The 26,900-nt window shown below is 43.5% G+C and overlaps 1 protein-coding gene and 1 pseudogene across 1 annotated transcript; one reads left to right on the top strand and one right to left on the bottom strand.

The window, feature by feature from the left end:
- The first annotated feature begins 670 nt into the window (after positions 1–670).
- LOC129166950 (protein FAM200A-like) lies at positions 671–4,464 on the top strand (annotated as a pseudogene).
- Positions 4,465–4,990: 526 nt separating this feature from the next.
- hmgcll1 (3-hydroxymethyl-3-methylglutaryl-CoA lyase like 1) lies at positions 4,991–26,336 on the bottom strand. The gene is made up of 9 exons (XM_015944203.3): positions 26,103–26,336; positions 21,567–21,644; positions 20,510–20,617; positions 20,234–20,329; positions 19,935–20,083; positions 12,355–12,418; positions 11,336–11,524; positions 5,632–5,757; positions 4,991–5,244 (listed from the first exon to the last, which is right to left on the bottom strand). Exons 1-9 carry the CDS (start codon positions 26,196–26,198, stop codon positions 5,140–5,142), a joined length of 1,011 nt encoding a protein of 336 aa, XP_015799689.1. The 5' UTR covers positions 26,199–26,336; the 3' UTR covers positions 4,991–5,139.
- Between the last annotated feature and the right edge of the window lie 564 nt (positions 26,337–26,900).

Below are 26,900 nucleotides of genomic sequence, written 5' to 3'. Positions count from 1 at the left end.
AGTAGAACCAAAAGCAAAACCTATCTCCTCACTGTGCATTTGTCTTTATAACATCTTAATCTAACAGCTGAAATGTCTCCCCAGGATTCCTTAGTGCCTATAGGAGTGATTCATCACTAAATTGAACAAATCAACTGTGTTCATGATCTAAAACATGCAGGGAACGTGCTGGAAGCAGACTGCAGCGCCAGGTATGTCAGCTCCTGAAGTTGCAAATGTGGAATTCTGGCCACAAAGAGCGGTGGGGCCCTGAGTAATATTTCATTAACCCTGTAAAGCAGTCATTCCCAAAGATGGGGTCCTGACCCACAGTGGGGTCGTAAAACATTTTTTATGGGTCGCCAAAGAAATTTCTGAACAACGCTATGTTTTTTTTTAACCAAGACTCATACATGCAGTTCAGCATTCAGCCACAAGAGGGAGCGTGTCACTTGTTTACTGTGGTGTATTCATAGAACAAGTCTATATTGAAACTTCGCTGCCACTTGCCACGAAGGAGAAATGGATGCTTGGTTAATGAAAAAGAAAGACACGGACAAAAACCAAACTACATCACATGAGCGCCAGACTACAGAGACTAAAGAACAATGCAAAATAAAAACTGCAACGCTATTCAAAAAAGCATCATCAAAACGGGACATCAAGGACAGTGAACAAAGCCAAAACAAAGATGAATGCCCAGAAATTCCATCCGCCAACAGCCAACAATATGAGGAGAGCGGGAAACACAGAGTCGGAGAACCAGGAGAAGAACCAGCAGCTCAGAAAAAAAAAAAAATCCAGGTCGAGGCCAAATAAAGATTTTTTCTTAAAGTATGGATTTGTAAATTTTTCTAAACCAAATCAAGAAGATCGACCTATGTGTGTAATATGCCATGAAAAGCTTGCAAATGACAGTTTAAAGCCAGCCTAATTAAAGCGACATTTGGAAACGCTCCACGCTGATTTGGTAAATAAACCACCGGACTTCTTTCAAAGAAAGGAGATTTAATCATCTGCTGATCTTCTTTGCAGAAATGTCACATTAAATGATAAAGCTCAGCTTGTATCCTACATGGTTTCTTACCGTGTGGCCACCGAGAAAAAATGTGTTGCATCTTGCAGAACAACTCATCTTGCCTGCTGCAATAGTGCAGTTATTGATGAAAAGGCTGCAGAGAAATTAAAACGCATTCCACTGAGTGACAACACAGTTTCCAGAAGGATTATTGATATTTCAAGCAACCTTGAGGAGCAGCTTATTTCAAGACCGGCAGGGGACTTTTCCATCCAGCCGGATGAAAGCACAGATGTTTCCGACTGTGCAACTTTATTGGTCTATGTGAGATAGGCCTATGTCTGGGGAAAAGAGATTGTAGAGGACTTGTTATGCTGTTTGAATATTCCGACCGGGACTACAGGTGAGCAGATATTTAGCGTGTTGAACGACTACGTGGTTACAAAGTCCGGCCTGGACTGGAGCCGCTGTAAAGGCATAACAACTGACGGAGCTGCAAACATGATGGGCAAAAACAGCAGAGTTGTAAAAAAAAAATTAAGACGCAGCCGGCGAGGACATAGTGTGGAACCACTGTTTTATTCATCGGCACGCATTGGCATGCAAAGGAATGCCTGCTGATCTCGACAAAAAGCTAAATGAATCTATCTGTGTTGTGAACTTCATTAAGAGCAATTCCCTGAACTGTCGGCTTTTTGATCATCTGTGCTGCGACATGGGGCGGAGCACACGCACCTACTGTTTCATACAGAGGTGCGCTGGCTTTCCGCAGGACGAGTTCTGACCAGAGTATGAACTGAGAAATGAAATCAATGCGTTCCTGGAGAAGAAGTCCCCTCTTGCTGATCTGTTTACTGATAAGTGGGTTTTTACATTGTCATATCTGGCAGATATATTTTCATTGCTGACCAGAGGTGGAAAGAGTACTAAAATTTCCTACTTAAGTACGAGTACCAATACTTTGATAATTTTTTACTCAATTACAAGTAAAAGTACTTGCCTAAATTTTTACTTAAGTAAAAGTAAAAAGTATCGTAAACAAAATGTACTCAAAGTAAAAGTAACTTAGTTACATTTTTGTCAGCGTAAGGATGGCTACATCTAAGTAGTGCTAAATCACAACGCCAGTTCACAGTTCGCTCGTGTGTGTGCACGCACACACATACACACACGCTCAGCTTGAAGGAGGGATTTCTATCCAATCAGTGAGAACAGGACGCCCGCATTGATTGGACGAGGTTTTTCTAGGATGGTAAGTTTCAATTGTGGTTAAAATTATTCTTTATTTTGAGAAAAAATAATTTTTTAAGATGCCATCAGTATGTGAGGTGTCTCAATATCTCATGACAAAACTCTAACATGAGACTGTGCTCTGTCACATAACACGCCTAATGCAGTCAAACATTTCAGATGGACCGTATGACAGCTGCTAACGTTGGCCCTGCCCTACTCTACCTCTACATTACAGTTCCTTTATCCATGTCCATCCTAGAGCTCCTCTCTGATTTTTAAAGTTAGCAGAGTTCATCCTTGGTAGTGGGTTCACTCACTCATTTAACCCTTCACCACTGAAACCAGTTTGTTCATTCCAATCCTCCTAAATAATCCTCCAATCATCCAACTGGAATCCTTAAGGGTCCCGTAACGTCCATCCTGCCAGAACAGGCCTTGGGAGCCCAGGTGTTACTAGAACTGGTAACGGTGTCTCCTCACCAGCGTGAGCCTCCAAACTGTGAAGGTTGGTCTCCAAACATGAACTTTAAATTTATGCATTTATCCCCTCTTGTAAAACTTTAACGTGTTTTAAAAGGCTTGCATCATGATATGTTACACCTCCCAGACCAAAGATAAGATAAAACATTATCGTAGACTCTAGTGAGATGTCATTATTTATGAAATATGTTATTTTCCTGAGCCATTACTTCAGCCAAGATATAGGATGCATGGATTTGATGAAACCATGCTGTCTCATGCAGTCCTATGTGTGTAACACACACACACACACACACACACACACACACACACACACACACACTGCAACATGTTAGAATCTTTAATGACTAATTTAACTACATTGAACTGCTTTAGTAATAATTTAATCTCTTATTCTGGAGTAAAATAAAGAAACAAGCTAAATCATCACAAATCTGTGGCATCAAGAAGCAACTTCTGAGTTCAAACTCAGGGATGGAGCACAATGTTTACACCTGAACAGTATCAGGAAGTTTTAACTCACAGAGGCCTGCAGGTCTTCTGTTTTATGAGCAAAGCGCTGAGAATCCACTTGTTATGAGCGCTAAACTTTATTTTGCCGCTTCCATGCGGAGCGGTAGAGAAACACAATTCAAACACGGAACCGAGTCTGGCTACCGAACCGAGCAGAATTCTGTTGACGTCACACCGGTGCGTGAAGGTGCGGGTTCCAACCCACAGGAGAGGAGGGAGAGAGGAGGTGAACAGCGAGTTGAGGAACTGAACCGATGTCTTTGAGCTAAAGTGTACCCCCCCACCCCCCACCCCCCCACCCCCCCACGGTTTAGACGCGGCGCTCATGCAGGTGTCTCTTTCCATTCCAACGCTGCTACACGTAATATTTTTAATTTATTAAGCCTATAATTTATTTTTACTCAGTAACGGATATGATTTAAAATGTAGCGAATTACAATTCTTTTTTAAAAACTTACTCAAGTAAAAGTAAAAGTACAGATTTTAAAAACGACTTAAAAAGTATAAATTTACAAAAAAACTACTCAATTACAGTAACGTGAGTAAATGTAATTCGTTACTTTCCACCTCTGTTGCTGACTGAGCTGAATTTGAAACTGCAGGGAGAGCATGATGACGTTTTCCACAACTGTAAACTGTAAACATGTTCTCACTTTTCAGAAGTCTCTAAAATTGCGGCTTGCTCGCCTCAAAGGACCAAAACCATGTCACTACATGTTTCCAAATGTGTTAAAACACATAGAAGAAAACGATGTCACTGACACACAAGTAAAACATCAGCACAGATGTTTCCGACTGTGCATCTTTAGAATAGTTTTGACCGCTATTTTCCAAAAGAGAGATTTGATAAGTTGAATGGCAAAAGGTGGATTCAAAATCCCTTCTCTTATGAACGTCCAGAATCTCTGCTTGAGTTAGGATCGACTCCTGGAGAAGAAACGGAGATGTTACAACTGAGCAGTGATCCTTTGCTAAAGAAACAACATGAATGCATGCAGTTGTCCTCATTTTGGATAAGCATCTCATCTGAACATCCTGCCTTAAGTAAGGCCAGATTTCAGCGTCTCATTCCCTTCACAACAACATACAAATGTGAAGTAGGGTTCTCAGTTCTAACAAAAATAAAGACAAAATTCAGAAGTAGACTGAATGCTGCACCAGATATGAGAGTTGCATTATCCTCTTGTAAACTAGACTGGAATGCAATACTGAAAAACAAGCAAGCCCATCCATCACATTAGCAAGGAAAAAAAATAAAAACATTTTGGTAAAAGCCACATTGATGACTTTCATCACTAAGCATATGTGAAAAATATTTTCTATGCTTAAAACAATTTTTGGATATTTGCATGTTATGAATGTTTTATCTAGAAGTTTTGTGCAATACTCAGTTTAATGTCCAAAAATAAAAACATAATCCTTATTCTGAAAATGTTTTGTTTTTCAGATTGTTTCTAAATACATTAAAAATGTTTCCAATACGTTTTTTTAATTTTCATGTTCAAATTTGAGACATTTTTAAGTTAAAAAAAGAAAAAAGGATAGTAAAATGCATAGGATTTTGTTTAAAGAACAGTTGCATGTACAATGAATAAAACAATTTTTTTTAATGGGGTCACAATGTTTTGTCTTTTTCAAAATGTGGGTCATCTGAAAAAAAAAAAGATTGGGAACCACTGCTGTAAAAGGCCCCTTTAGCATATACTGGTTCAAGAAAATTATTTAAAAATGTGAAAAAGTTGCCTAGTATCCCTTCTAATTGTTAGTTTGTGGATCTGAAGCTAAAAGAAACAGGAACCGCTGATTTAGACGATGTGGATCAAATACAAGAAATAACGTTAATCAAATGTAGCAACATATACAAAGAAAAACTAAAAAAAATTGAACATCTAAATAATTTTCTGTATAATTTCATATCACAGTGTTCCGCTTTTAGCCTGGCCAACCTTAGAATTTGTCCTGCGGCCCAAAGCGTTGCAGATGAAATCACCAGCTTCGATGACTTTATTAAGGTCCACATTCTGTGAAAAGACAAAGCAATGCAATATTAGAGTAGATCTGCAAGTTGCCTCTGACCTTTCAATAACCACAGCAAGACAAATAAACCTTCCCAAATTTAAAAGCAGATGTGCAGCATGTGAAAACATCCACCTGCAGTGATCACTTTCCACCAGCAGGGGATGGAATTGTTAAATTGTTGGTGGGATCTTGTGTGCAGCAGCAGCAGCAGCCGTGGTCTCCTTGTAGGACTTGTGTAAAGCCACAGATATCATAAAGTAAACATTAGCATTACAGCATGTTTGCAGAGCAATGTGTTTATGTAAACAAGCTCTAAAGGATTTGAAGGGTTTTGGTTATGTTGGTACTGTGGACACATCAATTACTGTAGGTCTGTGAGGAATGCTTACTGTTTGAATGCCCATGCCATGAAGCATGTAGAGAACATCCTCTGTTGAAACATTGCCAGTTGAACCCGGAGCATAGGGGCACCCACCGAGGCCTGCCACTGCAGAATCCACCACGGAGACTCCCATCTGCGAGGCAAACAACAGGGACATTCACCTCCGAGCAGACCCCAAGAACAAGGATCCTTGTTCTGGATCATTCTACCAGTCGCACCTTGCCAGACCCACAGTCATGTTTTACAGCTGTTTTGGAGAGCCGTAAGCGAAGATGAGTGGGCATAGAAAGTCCCAGAATTTGGCTTAGTCATCCTCTCTGTGAGCGTTACCCACCATCAGCACCGCATAATTATGACCCTGTTCCTGAGAGCAGAGTAGTAGAAATGTGGAAACAAGAGCGTTTCACATGTTTCTGATCCATCTGGTTGCTGGTGTTTGTACAGGACTACTCTGCCCGTAACCGTGGGGAGGATATTTCTTTTCCTCATAAACATATTTCACAAATTAGCTCCTGCTACAAAAAAGTTACTGTAGTCATTCATTTCACCTAAAACTGCACCTATTATCTAATTGTGCACAAAAATGTAGTAATGTGCCATTTCAGCTTTGCTTTCTTTGTGGTAAGTTGGGCTCAATGGCCGCGATCAATCAAGATCATGAATCAAATGCTGATTGTTTGCAGTTAAGGTTCAACTTTTCTTTATTTGGACCAAATTCTGCATGTGCTTCCAGTATTTTTTCATTTTTTCATTTAATTTGTTGTTTTAAATGAAGGTTTCTGTCGCTGAATTTTGAAGCAAGGCATTTTATTTACCATAGACCTAGCTTCAGTGTTTGTCTTTTAAGTGTATGAAGCAACCGCAAGCATATTGTTTAGTTTCCACACATGAGAAAATTTCTGTGGCCAGAACCTCCAGTTTTAAGTCATTACTGGATGTTTCCCACATGTCGCTGGGGCTGTCATGAGAATATGAAAGTTGTTTTCCTGCTTCCATGTCAGAGCCAGATGTCAGACGTTCCTACGGCGAGACAAAATTGAACAGTGTTCTTCTCAGTGGCATCGGGTCATGAGGGACGTCCACCCCGTGGAGCTGGACCAGCCAAGCTAAATTAAAAAGAAAAATCTACGGCTATTTCGGAACAATGCTGCTAATTGGTCGCCTTTTTCTTTCTCCAGACAAGAACCTGCCTCTTTCAGGGGTTGTATGAGCCAGCTGTAATTGCTGTTTGTGTTGGCAAAGGTAGAGGCGGAGGTGTACGTGTGTGTGTGTGTGTGTGTGTGTGTGTGTGTGTGTGTGTGTGTGTGTGTGTGTGTGTGTGTGTGTGTGTGTGTGTGTGTGTGTGTAAGGCACAAGATTTCCAGACCTTGGTGAGAGCCAGAGGAGGATATTTGACTCTGCAGAATTTTTTCGTAATGCAAACACAGAGTTGTAATTTACCATGCCAATCCTTTCGCTTAAAGCCACCACCGCTGTAAGTCTTCAGTGTGTCCAGTATCTCTGGACAATAATCACACAGGAATTGGTGGTCAGCGCTTGAGCTTTCCGATGCTCAGTTCGGTTTACTCTGCCCAGAAACCAGATGTGTGCTCAGTGTGAAGAAAAATCCTATTAATTGAGCTGTGGCCATGTAAAAACAATCCATCCCAGGGTAGAGACAAGGGGCATTTTCAAACTTAAATGATTCGGGATAAGCTTGTTGACATTTTAAACTCTGAGCGGACACGGCTGGAGGTGGACACGCTCCCAAATTGGTGGTAAAATGCGTCAGAGAAGAGAGTGTGTATTCAGAAGCAGCAGTACTCCATAAACCAGGAGGCTAAAAGAAACTGACAGAGGTCCACTACCGACGAATATATCACTTCCTGCCAGGAATCCATTAAAATACATGAGGCATCTCATAACCCTAACATTTTTTCTTTTGGGTATCAATCCAGGTATGAAGCTGAAAAAAATGATTCTGGAAATATTATTATTATTATTATTATTATTATTATTATTATTATTATTATTATTGACAAGAATAATTATTTTTCAATTGCATGAAGAAACCTACATGTTTGCATGATTTCCACACTCTAAGAAATGAAATGTTGAGTTAACTTACCCAAGTTATGTCATCTGGTTCCTCTAAATTTACTTGCTAAAATGTAAAGAGTAATATTTACTTTAAACATAACAACACTGCAAATTACGCAGTGGAACCGACTGACTCAACTTGGTTAAGTAAATTCAACATTGTTTTTCTTAGAGTGTGTTTTTGTTTTTTTATTAAGACATTGTTGGATTAAATGCATTGTTGGTAATGATTTTTTATGCAGAAAACAACAAATATTTTACAGTTATTTAATTTGTTTTTAATTGTAATGCATCTCATCATGTAAAAGTGAAATTACAGAATTAAATTTAAACATAATTTATTATGTTACCTATTCAAATTACTACATTTTAGCAAACGAAATGTTAAATTTACTTAACTAAATTATGTCAACAGTTTTTTTTTAAACCTAGTAGCTTAAATGTAAAGAGTAACATATATTGTTATATGTTGTTATGTTAAAAGTGAATATAAAATAGTCTTTACATTTAAGCAAATATTTAGTGGAACCAGTTGATACAACTTTGTTAAATTCAACATTTAATTTTTACAGTATACATGAAAATGCTCTCAGTATAAAATAAAGAACAAAACCTGTTTTCTTTCTTTCTATCTATCTATCTATCTATCTATCTATCTATCTATCTATCTATCTATCTATCTATCTATCTATCTATCTATCTATCTATCTATCTGTCTGTCTGTCTGTCTGTCTGTCTGTCTGTCTGTCTGTCTGTCTGTCTGTCATCTTCCTACCTACCTACCTACCTACCTACCTACCTACCTACCTACCCAAGTATTCATTCATTCATTCATTCATTCATTCATTCAAAACATATTTACCAAGTTAAATAGACCTTGTTAAAAAAAGTAACTCATTTGTATTTGGTTCTTTCTTTTTATTCTCATTATAGGGCTTTTATTCTGAAAAATCCATTTGGATGTTCTCATGCTCAATCTTATGATAATGCAAAAATGCTTTGTTAAAAATAAAACACTGACAGTACATCACTAAGTTGTGTAAAATAAGACATAAAATCAAGTTCTTATTATTATTCTGCTCAGAGCATCTTTGCTGATCATTATCTCTCAGAGCACAAAGAAGAATCTTTTAGAAAAACTCTTGCTGTTCCAAAGGATCCAAACATATCACTATACCAGCATCAGAAGCAGGTGGTAACAACGCAGCAAGATTGCAACAGAGAATAAATAATTTTCTAAGCCAAGCCTGTGAAATCTAAGTACATACATTGTCATTATGTGACTACCCAAGTAGGTTTCTGACAAAGCGCCCCCAGACCTCCAGAAAAAAAAAGTTACAAAGACTGAGGAATGTCTTTATCAGGAACAAAAGAGGTGACTCAGGGCTGACAGCACTGAAGGGAATTCATTTCTCTCCCAGTTGGAGGTGCCGACTTCTGGCCCACGGTAATGAAAAACTATGATAACATCTTTCATTTCCTTCTTGTTTATGGGTGAATTTATGGTAAGCTAAATATTCCCGGCTTCTATTATATTCTCCAGTTATGGGGCAGCTGTGATGAATCATTCTGAAAATGATCCACTAAAGAATTTCACCGTCTTGCTGCCTTTTCACACCAAGGTCCCAAAATTGGAGCTACCTTTGAAAACATCTGCGACCCTGAATGATCACATTGTTAAACTTGTTTCTGAAACAGCTTTTGCACTTCTCAGCACATAAAAAATTATGGCGTTTGAAATAGTTCTAAGCCAGGATTGAGGCCGCAGTGCCATTCATCACATGCTCGGCATCGAGCAAATGAAAGGATCATTTTCCACTGGCTTTTAAGCGCAGCATTGTCGGAGAGTTCAACAGCCAAGCGACAGACGAGTTAGGAGCCCCCCTGGGCCCTTCTATCCACCTCGCTCTCAGGTGCTTTGTCCAACAGATACTGAATAGGTGAGCCTTTGTGCTGACCCCCTCACATCTGCTGACCCACCCAGCCCCCAATGAGCTTCCTCATGTGGAGTGACAATGTGCTGCAGGGAACTGATACAGCCATATCTGAGTTACCTTTGCTGTTTGGCTTGCTGTATGTCAGGCGTACACTTGCTGTAGGAAAAAGTGGCTCAGAAAATGTGGAAACAGCATTTCACTGCCATTGTTCTCTAGGAAGGGTCCTGGGAATTTCTCGTTTGAATTAAGATAGTCTTTTTTTAGTGTTGGGAGTCTGCTCCGTTTTGGAGGTGGCTTAGATCATGTTTAATAAATGCTCTCTCTGGGTTGGAGGTCGAGTCTCTATCTCCAATGAAGAAGTGAGGGTTTATTGGTGTTTAGTTCATAAGGGATGGATAGTTGGATCAGGCCTTCGTCTTCAGCAATGATGATGTTGATCCAGCCTTTGGTGATAAGGAAAGCACTGATCTGAAAGGCCAGGCTCTCTGTTTACTTTCCAAACACATTTGAAGAGCGATTGAAGGAACAAGTGACTGAAATGAGCTCCCTCGGGCTGTTTGGGCTCAGCAGAGATCAGGTGAAAAGCTTCGTCATCCAAGAGAAGCTATTAAAAGAGCCGCTGCTCGTTTGCATCAAATGTGTCAGTTGAGGTGGTTCAGACATCCGACTAGATCTGATTATCTTCCTCTGGAGGTTCTTTTGAGCACACCCCACTGGCAAAACCAAAAAAACTCACTGAAGAAAATCCTTCACAGCATGGGAGCTCGAGATGCTCCAGGAGGAGCTGGAAAGTGTTTTTCAGGATGTCTGGGTCTCTCTCTTCTGGAGATATATGGACGCCCAGACAGATGGAGGATGTCAGCATGTATGTATGTATGAATGGGTGGATGGCTGGATTAAAGCTCCCAGTTTTCAGAGTCTTTGAAGAGTATGATTAGAAAAAACTCTTTTCAAAACAATTTTTTCTAAAGCTGAATGGTAATTGAATAAAACACATTTAGCAATTTTTTGGATAAAACAAAGCATCAGTTCTTGCTTCAAACAGCTTTAAATGGTCAAAGTAATTTGTCTCTGATTCAACAGAAATATATATATTTTCCTTCCTTTTGCCTGATAGCAGCAGAAAAGAAACACTAAATAAACGCGGGTGTCCTTCAGTTACTTTTACCAGCGAGTTAAAAAGTGTTTGACAGCACGGATTGGGAAGACCTTATTATTAGTTGAATCCTAACAGGAAAATAAGATGCTCAAAACATGTCTTGGCAGTTTCGGAATAAAGCTGAAAGTTATCCTGCTTCCACATCTGGCTGCTCTTCTTCAAGTCATCATGACTAACTATGATGATTTAGACAAAGCTGGGATTGGATCCATAATCGCTCTGTGGTTTTCTGCTAGAAATTTTGTATTCATGACAAAATGATGTGTTTCTGACTGTGAATTTAACACAAAATGTATTCTCAAGTCCAACACGATGATGCCTTGTCATCTTACATTTGCCAAATAGGAAGATTTTGGGTAATTCATGAGGCTGCTGTATCTTGTAACTATGTCAGTGTGGAACCACACTGTAAAATCTGATTAGTTAACCTTACTTGTGAGGTAAAATATCAAACATTTAACTGAAACTTGGACACATATCTTGTGTTTCTTACATTATAATGTTGCATTTTCATCACTGACCCAAACACTGCCTACCTGAAGTGCTGTAAGGATGTTAGGAAGTGCTTGTCCATAAGTGTCATGGCAGTGAACTGCTAAAGCATCTATGGGCACGTCCTTCTTCACCATCTGCAGCATCTTAAACATGGATCCAGGAGTACCGACTCCGATCGTATCCCCCAAGGATATCTCATAACAGCCCATTTCATACAACCGCTTTGCCACCTAAAAGAAAAGTTAATTTTGAGTGTTTCTTATACAGTGATTGCAGAAAAATCATTCAACATGTGGTGCTCATTTCTCTTTAATCAAAAGAAAAAGTAGAATTTATAAAAAAAGAAACTAATAGAGATGACAAAAAAACCCAGAAAATGGTCAACACATTCTCACTCCCAATGCATCAGAAATGAACGCTTGTTCAGTAACCCTCTGCGTCAGACGCCGGCGCTGAAAGCGCCCTTTTTCGTCACCGTTGTACGAAAAAGGGGGTTTTCCGACTCCAAATCCCAATGCGGCATCAAAGTGATATCAATATTTTCGATACACTGCCTTTGAATATTGTTATAATATAGCTGGAAAATATATCACGATATACTGCCAGATCGATATTTTCTTACATCCCTAGCGTGGGTGTACAAATGCTAAGCTAGATTTACATGCTAATTAGTCTGTAATAATCAGTAAAGTATTTGTTCTGTTTCTGTATATTGTAGTTACGGTGATAAAACATTCATAAAGATCTTCAGTTTAGAAAAGCAAGCCCTGGGTGCTCTAAGAACAGCAGATCCTCACTACAGGACAAATTATTCACAAGTTGTGCCACATGAAACTAAAATATCTCAAAAACTAAACCTGGGATCTGTCATACTTTAGCATTTTGAGAGAAAGGAGAGGACGCCAAAGAGTTTGATGGGTAATATGTGTATGGTACGTAAAAGTTGGGTCACTAAGGAGTTAAACCGATATCGATATTTTCCTATATTACATGTTACGTCCAACATCGGCCAATAATATCAGACATCCCCACTTAACGCGTCATTCAAATCCAGTTTCACCTCAGCAACCTTTGAAGGTTCAATACGTCCTTCATGGGGGCACCCAAGGGCACAAGAAACGTACCTGAAAGAGAAAATTGTTTACTTGATACATATTTGATGTCAGCTGTAAAAAGCTTCCGTAATGGGACCAGACATTTACAGTAATTGGATATTAACTGAAGAAGCTTCAGCTCTAATGGAGACAAGCTCGTGAAGCTTTGTATCACTCCAGTTTGCTGTCTCAGCTTATTCTGTGTACAAAAGCAAAACGTGTGCTTGTTTACTTTCATTTTCAATATAACTGCCGTCCAAAGCTCGCCGACATTCCACACATGATCGTCACTCCTCCCTCTGTTGCGCCACTGCGTAATCTTGACTCACAAGTCCAGCATTGCGGAAATACTACCAAGCATGGCGGCAAAATTCCCGCATCGCTATTCCGCCGCAACGCTTTCATAAGACACACTGTGGGAGCAGTGTCACGCTGATTTGGTGGCTCAGTCTGTCTTCTAAAAGTGGCTTTTGTAATGCTTAAGCTCTGCCCTCCGCGGGGGGAGGGTCCAAGTGTTTCAGTGTGGCACTGGTCCACCCTGGACTCCCCCTAGAACCACCCCTGACCTGCTGAACGTATATAGACTCCATGAAACATGGCATCAGGCGCCCACACCTCTGCCCCTCAGTGCCAGGCTGCAGGAAAAGAAGCCGGCACCTCCCCGTTGACCACTGTTGTGTTTATCTGTTAGTTGCCAAAAACAGAGCTAAATAGTAGATAAATTTAATTCATCAGCATGGTTAACACATGTAGAGCTGCAGGCTGCACAAGTAAATGAAAGGACAGTAAACATACATTTTTATAGGTGTCCAGCTGCCAAAATATGCCAAAGGCAATGATTAATGGCCAATTCTAGTAAATAAACCACCCACATTGTGTCAGACAAAGTCTCATGACAGAATAAACAAATTGTATGTCTGCCCTATTTGTCCAGAAACAAACAAGTTATGGCATCACGACTTGTGTGCTTTTTATGCACGGCAGCAAGGGACGAGGAGCCGGGGGGAAATCACCTGCACGGAGGAGGCAGCAGGAAAGAGAACTGTGCTGCTGATCAATCCTGTGACATAAACGAGTGTGAAAATGACAGCGCCGATGTGGTGTGTAGTGTTGTTTGAGCCGCGGTAACAGTCTTGTTAGAGCATTCACACAAAATGTGTTGTTTAGTTGGAGTGGGCAGCGTCTAATGTCGTCCGTTTCGTGTTCTCTTTCTTAACATTCGTTTCGATGTCTCACTATGGGATATGCCCCTCCGCGGATTCCTCAGAAGCACTTATCTCAATACGCCAATCCTGATTGGCCAGTGACCGTGACGTACGTGTCCCCTGCTACTATAAGTAGCAAGCGTCCCAACGCACGCACTATTTAATCACCTCTTCTCGCTTCTGTGGTTGCTTATCTCTGAGGTAAGTTAGCTCAACTGTTCACAGACGGAGCCAGCTAATATTCTCTCCGTCGCCGAACGTTAACTTACTGTCCTTCTGTCCTGACCTTCACCATAGGCTCGGGGCATAACGAGCAGCTTCACACTCCAGTGCACCTGTTCGTTCTCTTGCTAACACACCAGTTAGCCCACATGGAAGCCGCTTCTCCCACCAGAGGAGTCGACGGCGCAGGAGCTCGCCTCTGTACCTGTGGGAACAAAATCTCGAGCAAAGACCCGCACAAGGTCTGCTCGAGCTGCCTCGGGCCGGCGGCTAGCGCGCCAAGCTAGCCTGTCGGGGAAGGACCCTTGCCTGCCGGCCCCTGGGCCACCGCCTGGGGACGCCAGCGAACATGCCCTCCCGGAGCCGGAATCGTATGCCGAACTCAGCTGGGGCTCACATCTCGAACTGGCCGGTCCGAGCCACCCCGTCGAGGACGTGTTGGAGTTGGACTACGGAGACGATGAGGACACCTCGGAACTCCTCATTTCAGAGGAGGACGAGGATGACGACGTTTTTCTCCCCATCGCTCAGGCCTCCATGCCTAGCTTTCCGTCCTCTCCCAGGGATGGAGCGGCTTCTCCGGCCGCCCACCTGGACATGCAGTCAGTCTGCCGACGCGCTGCGACCAGGCTCAACATCCCTTGGCCCACCGGGGTCACTGAGGCTGTCAGATCCCGCTACGAGGGAAAGAAGCTGCCTCAGGCCACAAGGGCGGCAAAGTCCCTCCTTCCCGCCTTCCCGGAGCTTCTCCAAGAAGTGAGGTCCTCCTGGGACAAACACCCTTTCAGCTCCAGGTCTCCTGTCCAAGGAGCCTCCTCGCTGGACTTCGAGGGGATGGAGAAGGCTGGCATGCTTCGCATGCCGCCGATGGAACCGCTGGTTGCAGCCCACCTGCACCCACGGCTCTCGGCAACTTCCTCCAGGCCTCCCACTCTCCCTGCAAAGGCGTACCGCTTCCAGTTGGAGCTGAACAAGAGGGCGTACAAGGCTTCCGCCATCTCGGTCCGAGCTTTGAATGTCTCCTCCATGCTCTCGGCGTACCAAGCAGAGCTCTGTGAGGACATGAATACGAAGCCGGACCCGGAGGTGTGGGAGGAAATCACCGTACTGACCGACATCTGCCTGCGTGTGCAGCGCTGCGCGGTCCAGGCTACGGCTAAAGCTATGGGCATGATGGTGCTTCAAGAACGTGCATGATGGCTGAACCTCACCAACCTCTCTGATAGAGAGAAGGAGGACATTTTGGACATGCCAATCGTGCCTGAAGGCATTTTTGGCTCTGCCCTGGCATCAATGCAGCAACGGTGTGAGGCCAAAAAGAAGGAGGATGAAGCCCTTCAACTCTGCCTTCCCCGTAAGCCTTCAAAGGCTCTGCCGGCTCGGCCAAACCTTCCTCAGGCAGAGGCCCGAGCCCAGCCTCAGTTCCGGATCCCAAAGCGCCCGAAGCCTCAAGCAGTCCAACCAGCTCCTTCGGGCTCAGCGCCTCGACCAGTTTAGCCTCAGAGGTCCAGCAACCAAGCCACTCCGCCGCCGGGACAACCCACCCGACCCGGCGGTCAGCAGGTGAGGAAGAAGAAGAGGGCAGCCTGATGGAGGTCTTTCCCTCCCTCCCGACGCTGCAGCTGGCAGTTCCCTGTTCGCCAGCTCCTCCTGTTCGATGTTGCCATGGTGCTTTCACCCCCCTCACGGAACCCCTCCGGCGGAGTCCCCGAGCGGTCCAGGGTGGGGCCAGGACGTGCAGCCGGCTCTGCCGGCTCAAAACACACGTCACAAGCACTCACGTTGTTTTTTACAAACATGTCACGCTCAAGAAGCATTAAAAAGTTCGCTGCCGCATCCAGACAGAATGTCAAGGGCGCAGCAAAAATCAATAAAAATGTTGCCCATGAGCGGTCCCAGGCGGGGGCGGCCCCTGGCGGACTTTCCCGCCAGCCACGGGTCGTCCCCGTACGCCAGGGCCTTCAAAGCACAAAGCCCCCGTGCATGCGCAGTGGTTGCCACGAGCACCGCTGCCCCACAACCTCTGGAGGGAGCTGCTGCTCCATGTGTCAGGGCTGTGTCACCGCTCTCCACTCACATAGAGGAATGGACAGCGGTTTCTGCTTCACATTGGGTGCTAAGAACTATTTCGAGAGGTTGCAGGCTCCAGTTCGCTTCTGTTCCTCCTCGATTCTCCGGCGTAGTGTTCTCCCACGCCCAGGGGACATCAGCTCACATCCTTCAGGGAGAAATCTCCTCCCTGCTAGAGAAGGGAGCGATATGCATTGTGCCTCCCGATTGGTCTCAGAGCGGTTTCTACTCCAGGTACTTCCTGGTCCCGAAACGGGGAGGGACCAGTCTTCGCCCGATCCTGGATCTGAGGGCCCTGAACCGATGCCTCAGAAAGTACAGATTCAAAATGCTCACGCTCTCATCCCTTTTGCGTCTGATTCACCAGAACGACTGGTTCACCTCAATCGACCTGAGGGACGCATACTTTCGTATTCCCGTGTACCCTCCACACAGGAAATTTCTGAGGTTTGCCTTTCAGGGAGTGTGTTACGAATACACCATGCTCCCATTCGGCCTCTCGCTGAGCCCGAGGGTGTTTGTCAGGTGTACGGAGGCGGCGATCACCCCTCTGAGAGGGAGGGGCATTCGGCTGGCCACGTATTTAGACGACTGGCTCCTGCTGGCACGGTCCAGAGAGGAGGCAACGTCAAACACGCTGGTTGTGATCCATCACTTGTGTGGTCTGGGTTTCAGAATAAACTGGCAGAAAAGCGCTTTACTCCCCTCCCAGAAAATAACCTTTCTAGGTCTGAATCTGGACTCAGGGGCGTTCACGGCCTGTCTCTCGGCACCACGCGTGAATGCGCTCTCGTTCTGTCTGGCGCGCTTCCGCCTACACAGTTCGGTGCGGTTTGCGTTATGCCTCAGGCTTTTGGGTCTCATGGCGTCAGCTATTTCAGTGGTACCACTTGGCCATCTACACATGAGAGATTTTCAATGCTGGGTGGCTTCTCTGGGTCTGGCACTCTCTCCAGTGCGCCACAGAGCATGCAGGGTGACGGTATCTGCAGCGTGCGTCGCGGCGCTCCGCTGTTGGCGTCACCCCTCCCTCTTGGCACAGGGGGTGCCTTTGGGGTTGGTTCTCGTGAGGAAAGTGGTCACGACAGATGCGAGCCTGTCAGGTGGGGGGGGGGGGGGGGGGGGGCTCCTGGAGGGTCGCTCTGTCAGGGGTGTGTGGAGCAGAGAGCTCTGGGGGACACACATAAATTATCTGGAACTCCTCACGGTCTTTCTGGCCCTGAGGCGCTTCCTGCCTTTTCTCTCTGGCCATCATGTCCTAGTGAGAACAGACAACACCACGACTGTGGCTTATATAAACCGCTATTCAGATCCCGCTACCAGAGAAAGAAGCTGCCTCAGGCCACAAGGGCGGCAAAGCCCCTCCTTCCCGCCTTCCCGGAGCTTCTGCAAGAAGTGAGGTCCTCCTGGGACAAACACCCTTTCAGCTCCAGGTCTCCTGTCCAAGGAGCCTCCTCGCTGGACTTCGAGGGGATGGAGAAGGCTGCGCTCCATGCGGTTACACACGCTGGCACGCAGACTGATCCCATGGTGCAGCAGGCATCTCCTCCCAATCAGAGCCACCCACGTCCCGGGTGTTCTGAATCGGGGGGCGGATCTGTTGTCCAGAGGGACACCCCTGTACGGGGATTAGAGCCTGCATCCAGCAGTGTTGGAACAGATTTGGATCCGGTTCGGCACAGCCGTAGTGGATCTCTTTGCCTCCGAGGAGAATGCTCAGTGTCCACTGTTCTTCTCCCTGCGCGACCGAGATGCTCCATTCGGCGTGGACGCGCTGGCGCACGACTGGCCACGGGGACTGCTTTACGCTTTTCCCCCAGTGGCCCTGATACCACCCACCTTGCTGAGGGTACGAACCTGGCGCCACACTCTCATTCTGGTGGCCCCATACAGGCCAGCCATGCATTGGGTGGCGGACATTTTCCAGCTCTTGGAGGGCCAACCTTGGAAACTGCCGCTTCGCAGGGACCTGGTGTCCCAAGCGGGAGGCTCAATCTTCCACCCTCAGCCAGAACGGCTGGCCCTGTGGGCCTGGCCCCTGAGGGGTGCAGTCTAGGGTCAGCAGAGCTGCCCCAGGCAGTCATTCGAACCATTCAGAATGCTAGGGCCCCCTGCACTAGGTCCCTATATGACTGTAAATGGAGGGTGTTTGAAGCCTGGTGTCAGGGCAGTGAGGTCTCACCCTTCCAATGCCCGGTGAACGTCATTCTGTCTTTCCTGCAAGACTTGTTGGATGGGAAGAAGGCTTTCTCCACCATTAAAGTGTACCTAGCAGCCATTTCCGCCCGACACTTGGGTTTTGGGAAGAAATTGGCAGGTCAACACCCCCTGGTGTGTAGCTTCATGAGGGGCGCGCGCAGGCTGTGCCTAAGGTGGTGGGCTCCTTTTCTCCTATTATCCTCACAGCTTTCTACCCACCGCCCTTCTCCTCTCCTGAGGAGGAGCGGTTGCACAAGCTGTGTCCGATTCGCGTGCTCAAGGAGTATGTGAATCGGACGGAGAACCTTCGCGGGGGGACCAGCTTTTTGTGTCATGGGGTGGGCCTCGTAAGGGGAAACCCGTCACAAAGCAGCGGCTTTCCCACTGGATTGTGGAGGCTATTTCTATGGCTTACTCCTGTCAGGGCATTCAGGCACCTGTAGGGCTCAGGGCCCATTCTACTAGGGGCCTGTTTGCTTCTTGGGCCCTTTTTTGGGGGCTGTCAATCCAGGAGATTTGTGCTGCAGCAAGTTGGGCTTCTCCACTTGCATTTGCACGCTTCAATAAGCTTGATGTTTCAGTCCCTGCAATGACTCACACGATTCTGAGTGTGGGGTCTTTGGCGGGCCAAGACGTACCGCTGTAGGTTGGTGATCGCTGGATAAGCTGTCTGGCAATACGGGAGTCTTCATATCCCATAGTGAGACATCAAAACGAATGTTAAGAAAGAGAACTTTAGGTTACTATCGTAACCCCGGTTCTCTGAGTAACATGAGTGAGATGTCTCACCAGACAACCCTTCTTGCTGGGCGAAGCGAGAAGAGGTGTTTATCTTGAATAGTGCGTGCGTTGGGATGCTTGCTACTTATAGTAGCAGGGGACACGTATGTCACGGTCACTGGCCAATCAGGATTGGCGTATTGAGATAAGTGCTTCTGAGGAATCCGCGGAGGGGCGTGTCCCATAGTGAGACATCTCACTCATGTTACTCAGAGAACCGGGGTTACGATAGTAACCTAAAGTTTTTGTTTACATTACTCGTCAGAATAATCGGACCATCCGTTCATCTCCAAAGACAAATGGTGTCACAGCTATTCTTCAGCATTAATTAACCCTCAAAACGTAGAAGGGATCTGGTTACACCTTCGCTGGTTCAGCTGTGAAAAGTGAAGGCAGCCGGGTCGGAGGACTGTCGTCCCCACAGCTCATTAGCTATTTCAAACAGACCTGGAAGCTTCATGCTAAACACCTTTAGCTTAGAGATGTTTCTGTTTTTGCTTCTTTTGCACAAAGATGCATTAGGTGATCCAAAGTAATAATGTCTAAATCCCTAGATTTTATTTTGTTAGCTTAAATTGTGGACATACAGGTTGGATAATGACTGGAGACAGGGTTCTTGACCTCCATGTTGTATTGATGTGCACAGTTACCCGGATTTAAACAATAACTTTCAATTGTTCTATAACTTTTCTGTAAAGTGACCAATATTTTAGCTATGCTGACTTTTATAAACGTCAACTAAACACAGAAAGCACTGGTAGTGAGACTGAAATTTATTTTGAGGCAACTCTGAAACTATTAACCTTGAGCGAACTAGGTGCTTTTTTGTCAAGATAAACATGTGAGACCTTTCTCCTAGCTTTATTTCTCCAAAGATATACAGAACACAGTAAAATCGTTTAGATTTTTTAAATGACATTTTTGTGGCCCATGAGTGCTTTTGATTTTAGTTCATACTCTAAAAAGTTAAGCTTTCTGGCCTGCATTATTTTACTTATTAGCATGACGGTAAAGAATGAGTAAAATGTTTGTCCTTGTTGCTACTGACTATAAACTTTCATGCTTCTTACCCACGAACTGGAATTTGTCGTTCTTTTGCAGCGTTGATGACCTCCTGAAACCTCAGCATGCTTTCATCTATTGAACAGTTTATGTTTTGTCTGCTGAAGGTTTCAGAAGCGGACCCAAACACGGCTACTTCAGTAGCACCGGCAGCAACCTTAAAACAACAAAGAACCATGCACTCTCAGGAATGAACTATCAACTAAAACGTCACAGAATCCTCACTATTGTGACTAATAGTCATAAATAATATCAATAAGTATATTTTTGCATTCACCAGTCTATTTTAGTGATAAAGCAGACTTACAGCATCCTGAAAACCTTGCATGTTTGGTGTTAAAACAGGGTACTGAGTTAGAGGTGCTCTCTGGATACCCTGAAGGACCTGAGTGTGGTCTGCCATCTAAAAACAAAAAGGAAAAATATAATTAAAATAGGCACTTTCTACCCACAGAATACAAAAAGACAATTACGCAAAAAAATGAAAACCAGAAATGAATCACCAGAAAGCGTTTTACATGAACATACGGATTCTAATAAATCACTCGGCACTCTGCTGCGGTGCACTGAGAAGAGTTATTACCTGTGGCACCCACTTTGAAGAGACAAAGCTGGTGGCCTCCACCACTGAAAGGCCCGTTGCTGAGAGCATGTCAATCAGCTGGATTTTCACTCCTGTCGGAACAATTTCCTGAGGGACAACAAAACTGAAACTGGTTTTTCTGGGTTTGATTTGGAACAGACTTGAAACTTTTCTTTTTGAATAATGCAACGCGTGCTGTGTTTTTATTTGTAATGAACATGAAAGAACCCATACACCTGCTGAGTATTCATATCATGCTATTTTAAACATTTGAGATCAAAGTATATGGTAAAAAAAATACCATTGGCACTATTGAGATGTCATTTATCTTAATAACAAGTTATTTTCATCAGCCTGATTTTACACCCGGAAATAAAATGCTTTGTTTGAGTGAAACTCCGCCCACATCCACTCCAACAAAGCATGCCTATTACAGCGTCTTAGGTGATGCAGTTGGCAATGGTGGTCCAGTGGTTAAGGAATCCAACCTTGCACGCTAACCACTGGATTACCAAATCTGCTATTTGGCACTATAGTCAGCTAACCCAAATATCCTGCTGACCAGGGGAGACAGGCCTTAGACCAAAGACTAGCTTTCTGGAGAGGAGCAGTGCCTGATGATAAGATTAGTTTCCATTGACGCTTTACAGGGTTTTCAACGTAAAACTCCAAATTTGCATCTGAAACAAGAAAATGACTGAATGCAACCAAAAATGGGTTTTGTTGTGTTTTTTTTCATGAGGAAATAACAATATCAGATGGTGAAAAGCTCCAAAAAGTGGATTTTCCATGATATGGCCCTTTTAATAAAGTATCACTTCAACGCTTTATAGTCCTAACTGGTGTGTTAGATAAAACTCAGCTAGAAGGTTGTGTGTCATCTTTTCTCTTTTGTTTCAGTGAAAATGTAAAACACATGCTTCCAGCAACTATGGCAGACAGCCCATGTGCTCAGATCTACTGCAAAATGAAATAAAAAGGGGACTTTCCAGAGCTCATTGTGTAAGAGTAAACAGTGATACCCATAAAGATAAATGTGTTTTGTAGCTGTGTATACTTTTTCATTTTGAAGTCCGTCTCTTGGCCCAACTTCAACAATTTTCACAAACTTTGGATACTCGTGTTCTGTAATGATCTGGAGAGAAATCAAAGATAAACAAGAACAAAGAAAGAAACACCAGTCAACAGGGTAATGAACTCCAAAAAGGCAGCCACCCTGTTGGGGTGGGATGCCCCAGGAACAGGAATAGCTTTATATCTCAAAGCCACATGAAATCCGAGGAGGAAAACATAATCTGGCCATGCCATTATGGAAACGAACTCAGAGGATGTGTCATAGAGAAAAGGCTGGAGATTATCGTTAGGGCAACTTGACTGAAACCACAAGAAATGTTTCTAATATGAGGTTGCTGGTTTCTGTTCTGGATGTTTTCTTTTTGAATAAGAATATCATGCTTGTTTTATATGAAAAAGATCTGCAATAAATCAGATTCATACAGATGTACAAAAAAAGTAGAAACGTCACAGTAACATCATACATTATTAATATATTTTACATCATAGGAAAGCGTGGTTAGACACCTTCAGGTATAACTTTTCAGCCTCAAGCATCAGTGGAATCAGCAACACATATAATAATGTGATTACAACTTTGAAAACTGTCAAAATTCCCTGCAGTAATTTTCTGCTGCTCTTCAAGCTTGCTCTGAGTTGCTTTGTGGATTGGAGGAATGCACGTTATCAATATAATAAGGAAAAAATAACCTTGTGGCCATTTTTACTTCATACTTTTATTATTTTAGGGGCCTTAGTAGCATGTGGAAGACCCACATGGAACCACAATGGTTTCTCCTCATGCTGGTTGCCAGCATCGTCACTATTTGCTGTGCAATGTCATCCCATTCTTAATGGTCAACCAGTATGGCGGCATTGTTCACTCAGTTACCACTCGGATAAATGTGTCAAGTAAATAATTACAAATACTCACTGTGAAATACTGTAAAAAATACCTACCTACGTACACTGGGGTTATGTATTACAGACTTTACTTCTACTCCTGACATTTTCACAAAATTATCTGTAATTTCTACCCTTTACATTTTAAAATAGGCTCAATACATCACATTTTGGCCTGCTTATGTTGAAAACACACACAAAACAAACAAAAAAGAAACAAACTCTGATGAACAGTGCAATCTGGATAGAATGAATGTGATTGTGGTTGAATATAATTTTAAACATCTACCATTCTGACTCCCAATGGTTTGTATTATCCACAAATTGCACTACAATGCATCAATGTTCAATAAGCATGTTTGTGGTTGTAAAAGGTAGCCTAGTGCAGGGGTGTAGTATGTGGATTGGGTTTGACCAGTAGATTGTGACGATAGTGCAGAAACACCACTGCACCCCTTTATATAACATTTATGGTCATTAGCTGTTTTTTGTAAAAAAATAAAATAAAAACTAAAATAAAAACTAGACAGACAGACAGACAGACAGACAGACAGACTAGATAGATAGATAGATAGATAGATAGATAGATAGATAGATAGATAGATAGATAGATAGATAGATAGATGATAGATAGATAGATAGATAGATAGATAGATAGATAGATAGATAGATAGATAGATAGATAGATAGATAGATAGATAGATAGATAGATAGATAGATATTTAATACTGTGAGCATTTTCATGTACACTGTAAAAATTAAATGTCTTTTAACATAACAACATATAACAATATATGTTACTCTTTGCATTTAAGCTACTAGGTTTAAGAAAAAACTGTTGACATAATTTAGTTAAGTAAATTTAACATTTCGTTTGCTAAAATGTAGTAATTTGAATAAGTAACATAATAAATTATGTTTAAATTTAATTCTGTAATTTCACTTTTACATGATGAGATGCATTACAGTTAGAAACAAATTAAATAACTGTAAAATATTTGTTGTTTTCTGCTTAAAAAATCATTACCAACAATGCATTTAAGCCAAACCGAGTGTGAAGCAGCTGAGATGAGAATTAGCTCCTCTAAATCTGAGACCATGGTCTTGATTCGGAAAAGGGTCCTTCTCCGGGTCAGGGATGAGGTCCTGACCCAAAAGGAGGAGTTTAAGTATCTCAGGGTCTTGTTCACAAGTGAGGGAAAACTGGAGCGTGATCGATAGGCAGATTGGTGCTGCATCTGCCGTGATGCGGGCGTTGTACTGGTCCGTCGTGGTGAAGAGAGAGCTGAGTCAGAAGGCGAAGCTCTCGATTTACCGGTCGATCTACGTTCCTACCCTCACCTAATGGTCATGAGCTTTGGGTAGTGACTGAAAGAACGAGATCGTGGATACAAGCGGCCAAAATGAGTTTTCTCCGAAGAGTGGCTGGGCTCTCCCTTAGAGATAGGGTGAGAAGCTCGGTCATTCGGGAGGGGCTCGGAGTAGACCCGCTGCTCCTCCACATCAAGAGGAGCCAGTTGAGGTGGCTCGGGCATCTGGTCAGGATGCCTCCGGGACGCCTCCCTGGTGAGGTTTTCCGGCCACATCCAACCGGGAGGAGACCTAAAGATAGGCCCAGGACACGGTGGAGGGACCAGGGAATGCCTTGGGATTCCCCCGAAGGAGCTGGCCCAAGTGGCTGGGGAGAGGGAAGTCTGGGCCTCTCGCCTTAGGCTACTGCCACTGCGATATGACTCCGGATGCAGTGTAAGCATTTAGTCCTTAATGTACTTGGATGACATTACTTTTACTTTGAAACTTTTTTCTTTAAAACTTTAAGTTATTTAGACACGATTGACTGTATATTCATGGTTGCAGTGGCAAGTCCAGGGGCCTCATTTTTCAAGCTTGCTTGTGCACAAAACGGGGTCGGAAAACTGCTTAAGCAACTTTCCACGCAAAGGTTGGGATTTATGAAAGAAAACTTAGCGGAAAAATGTGAGCAACTTTAAGCTGACTAAGGGCCTGCCTTACGCACATTTTGGACATGGAGACCCCCCCCCCCCCCCCCACACACACACACACACACATGCACACACACATGCACACACACACACACACACACACACACACACACACACACAAAGCCTGAAGCGCAGAATACGAAATGCAGAATATCAGCAGGGGGACAGATTGAGACAGAATGTCATGCGTTTGTGACAGTGTGTGTCCTGTCACTGTAACCTGATTGATGATGCATCCTGGCTACTTGTACAGGGGAGATCTCTGTTTGGCTGACTGGTTAGCGCATGTGACTTTCACCTGGGAGTCTGGGGATTGAATCCTGATCGGACCATTTTTTTTAATGTCCACCACAGATCTCTCTGAAAAATTCAACATTGACGGCTTCAGCAACGCTGTGCCACTCCGTGGATTTTTTCTTATTTGTTTTGCAAAAGTACTTCCTTTCATTTCTCCACCTCACCCACAGGTACCTCAATTTCTGTTTGTGAAATTGGCTTCCTTGATCTGCCTTGATCTATGGTCGCCATCGTCATTGACGGAGCGCAACAACAGCCGGCATATGTATATGCATGAGATCCACAAGGCACTTTGCATTGACTATTTATGGCAGTAAGTGGGCGTGGTGAGGGCGGGATGTGACTAAAATGCAGCTGAGAAACATTCTCGTTAGTCTCTGATTTATGAAGCGGAGATTGCGTGCAGCTGTGCGTACTCCATGTTTGATAGATCACAAACCTACTTGGCGTAAGAGCATTTTTTTTTTTGCTGAGCTTAACCCTTTGATGCATAATAGTCACTACAGTGGACAGGTACTCAAAATTGTTATTTATTTATTTTTGCTATTAAGCACAGCTGTTGAAGACTTTATTGCATTTGAGCCCCTCCATTTGGACTTCGGTAAGCCAAGCCAACATATTTCATGTTCAGATTGCACGCTGCCCACTGAGGTGGACATGTAAAAAATTATTTGTAAATTATAAAATTTTACAAAAAATATTTGTTGAAATTTGTTTCATTCACACCTAAAGATGAATCAAAAAAATTGTTAAAAAAAATCGTGGTTGAAGATTTCATAATTCATGCATCAAAGGGTTAAGTACGGTTTTAGTAAGGATTCTACGCAATGTTTGATAAATGAGACCCCTGGCCTTTTAAAATGTGATGGCCCAAGTTTATGCATGGACATGTGGTTGGACTTGTTTTTGTTGTCACCCCTCACAAAATCATTCTTTTTCTCATTGTAATGAATTTGTGAACTCCACATTTCCTTGGCTATGATCATGTCATGACCAATATTTTTCTTCTGCTTCCAGCTGCTTTGTGGTGGTTAGCAAACCACTTCTTGGGGCATTACTGCCACCAACTGGAGTGGAGTGGGACTATTCAAAAGACAAGCATTCAATAAATGTGCATTTTACAAAAGAAAAAAATCTGTGAATCTAAATATAATACAGAAATAGATTAAGTTATGAATGAATTGAACATGCTAAATCTCCTAAAAAGTAAACAGATAAAACTATGGTTGACACTGGTTCTTGCATCAGTGACTGATGGCTGAAACTGAGGCCCTTCATACCACCAGAACTGTCACGTGACCAATCATGTGCAGCAGATTAGGAAAAGGGATTCCCACCTTCTCTTCCTGCAGCCAACGCCTCAGCCAGGGATAGTCCTCGAAGAGCTGCTCGTAGCTCAGGCAGTGCTTCACTGTGGTGGGTATGCTCCCCATCAGAGCGGCTTCTGCTGCTGCTGCTGCTGCTCCACCTTGAGTCCTCAGAGGAAAGACCGCACCGACTGCTTTAACTAATGGAGGAAAATCCTTGCGTCATATCAGTATGCTGATTCCAGTCTGCGCGGCGGGTGTCCTCGCTTCGTGTGGAGATTAAATTAGAGGAAGGCTGCAGACTGTGGGCAGTGATTCAGCAGTTGCCATGGCAACCACATCTCTGGCAGGAAGGCAGCAGTCACAACAGAGCAATAGAGTGGGGGGTAGGAGCGAATCAGTAAAGAAGCACTAAGGGAAATTAAATATTTGGTGAATGTTTCTTTAAATATTACAATAATAAATTAAGATAGTATCTCAGCAGTTTTCATATGTCCTTTAAACTCAGCTAAGAAAGATATGAATCCTCCTAGATTGATCCCAGGCATTTAAAACATCACCAGAGGTATCACTGCTGCTAACTTCAGGATGTCATAAAACATCTGGTCAATAATCACTAAAGAAAGAGTAAGTCTGAACCCTAACCACACTGAACTGTGAGACCTCCAATGTTCACGCTCAGAGGAGGAAAGACTACACGGACAACCTTTGGTGTTTTGTGAGAACTTTAACATTTTTTCCCCCCAAATTTAATTTATTTATGTAAAACATGGAGCAGAAAAATGAAGCACACCTTTAGTTGCTTGCGTGTTTCTAGTCTATAAAAAC

The sequence above is a fragment of the Nothobranchius furzeri genome, chromosome 12 (genome assembly GCF_043380555.1).
Source record: "Nothobranchius furzeri strain GRZ-AD chromosome 12, NfurGRZ-RIMD1, whole genome shotgun sequence".
NCBI lineage: Eukaryota > Metazoa > Chordata > Actinopteri > Cyprinodontiformes > Nothobranchiidae > Nothobranchius > Nothobranchius furzeri.
This window is presented reverse-complemented; position numbering and strand designations above follow the sequence as displayed.

What these genes read in the sequence shown, in the direction of transcription:
- hmgcll1 (XM_015944203.3), bottom strand. Translation starts at nt 26,198, where the DNA reads ATGGGGAGCATACCCACCACAGTGAAGCACTGCCTGAGCTACGAGCAG. An exon ending in TGCAAGGTTTTCAGGATGCT is followed by an intron (nt 20,084 to 20,233) that starts GTAAGTCTGCTT and finishes TGTTGTTTTAAG; the next exon opens with GTTGCTGCCGGTGCTACTGA. An exon ending in AACCTTCAAAGGTTGCTGAG is followed by an intron (nt 11,525 to 12,354) that starts GTGAAACTGGAT and finishes CTTTTCTTTTAG; the next exon opens with GTGGCAAAGCGGTTGTATGA.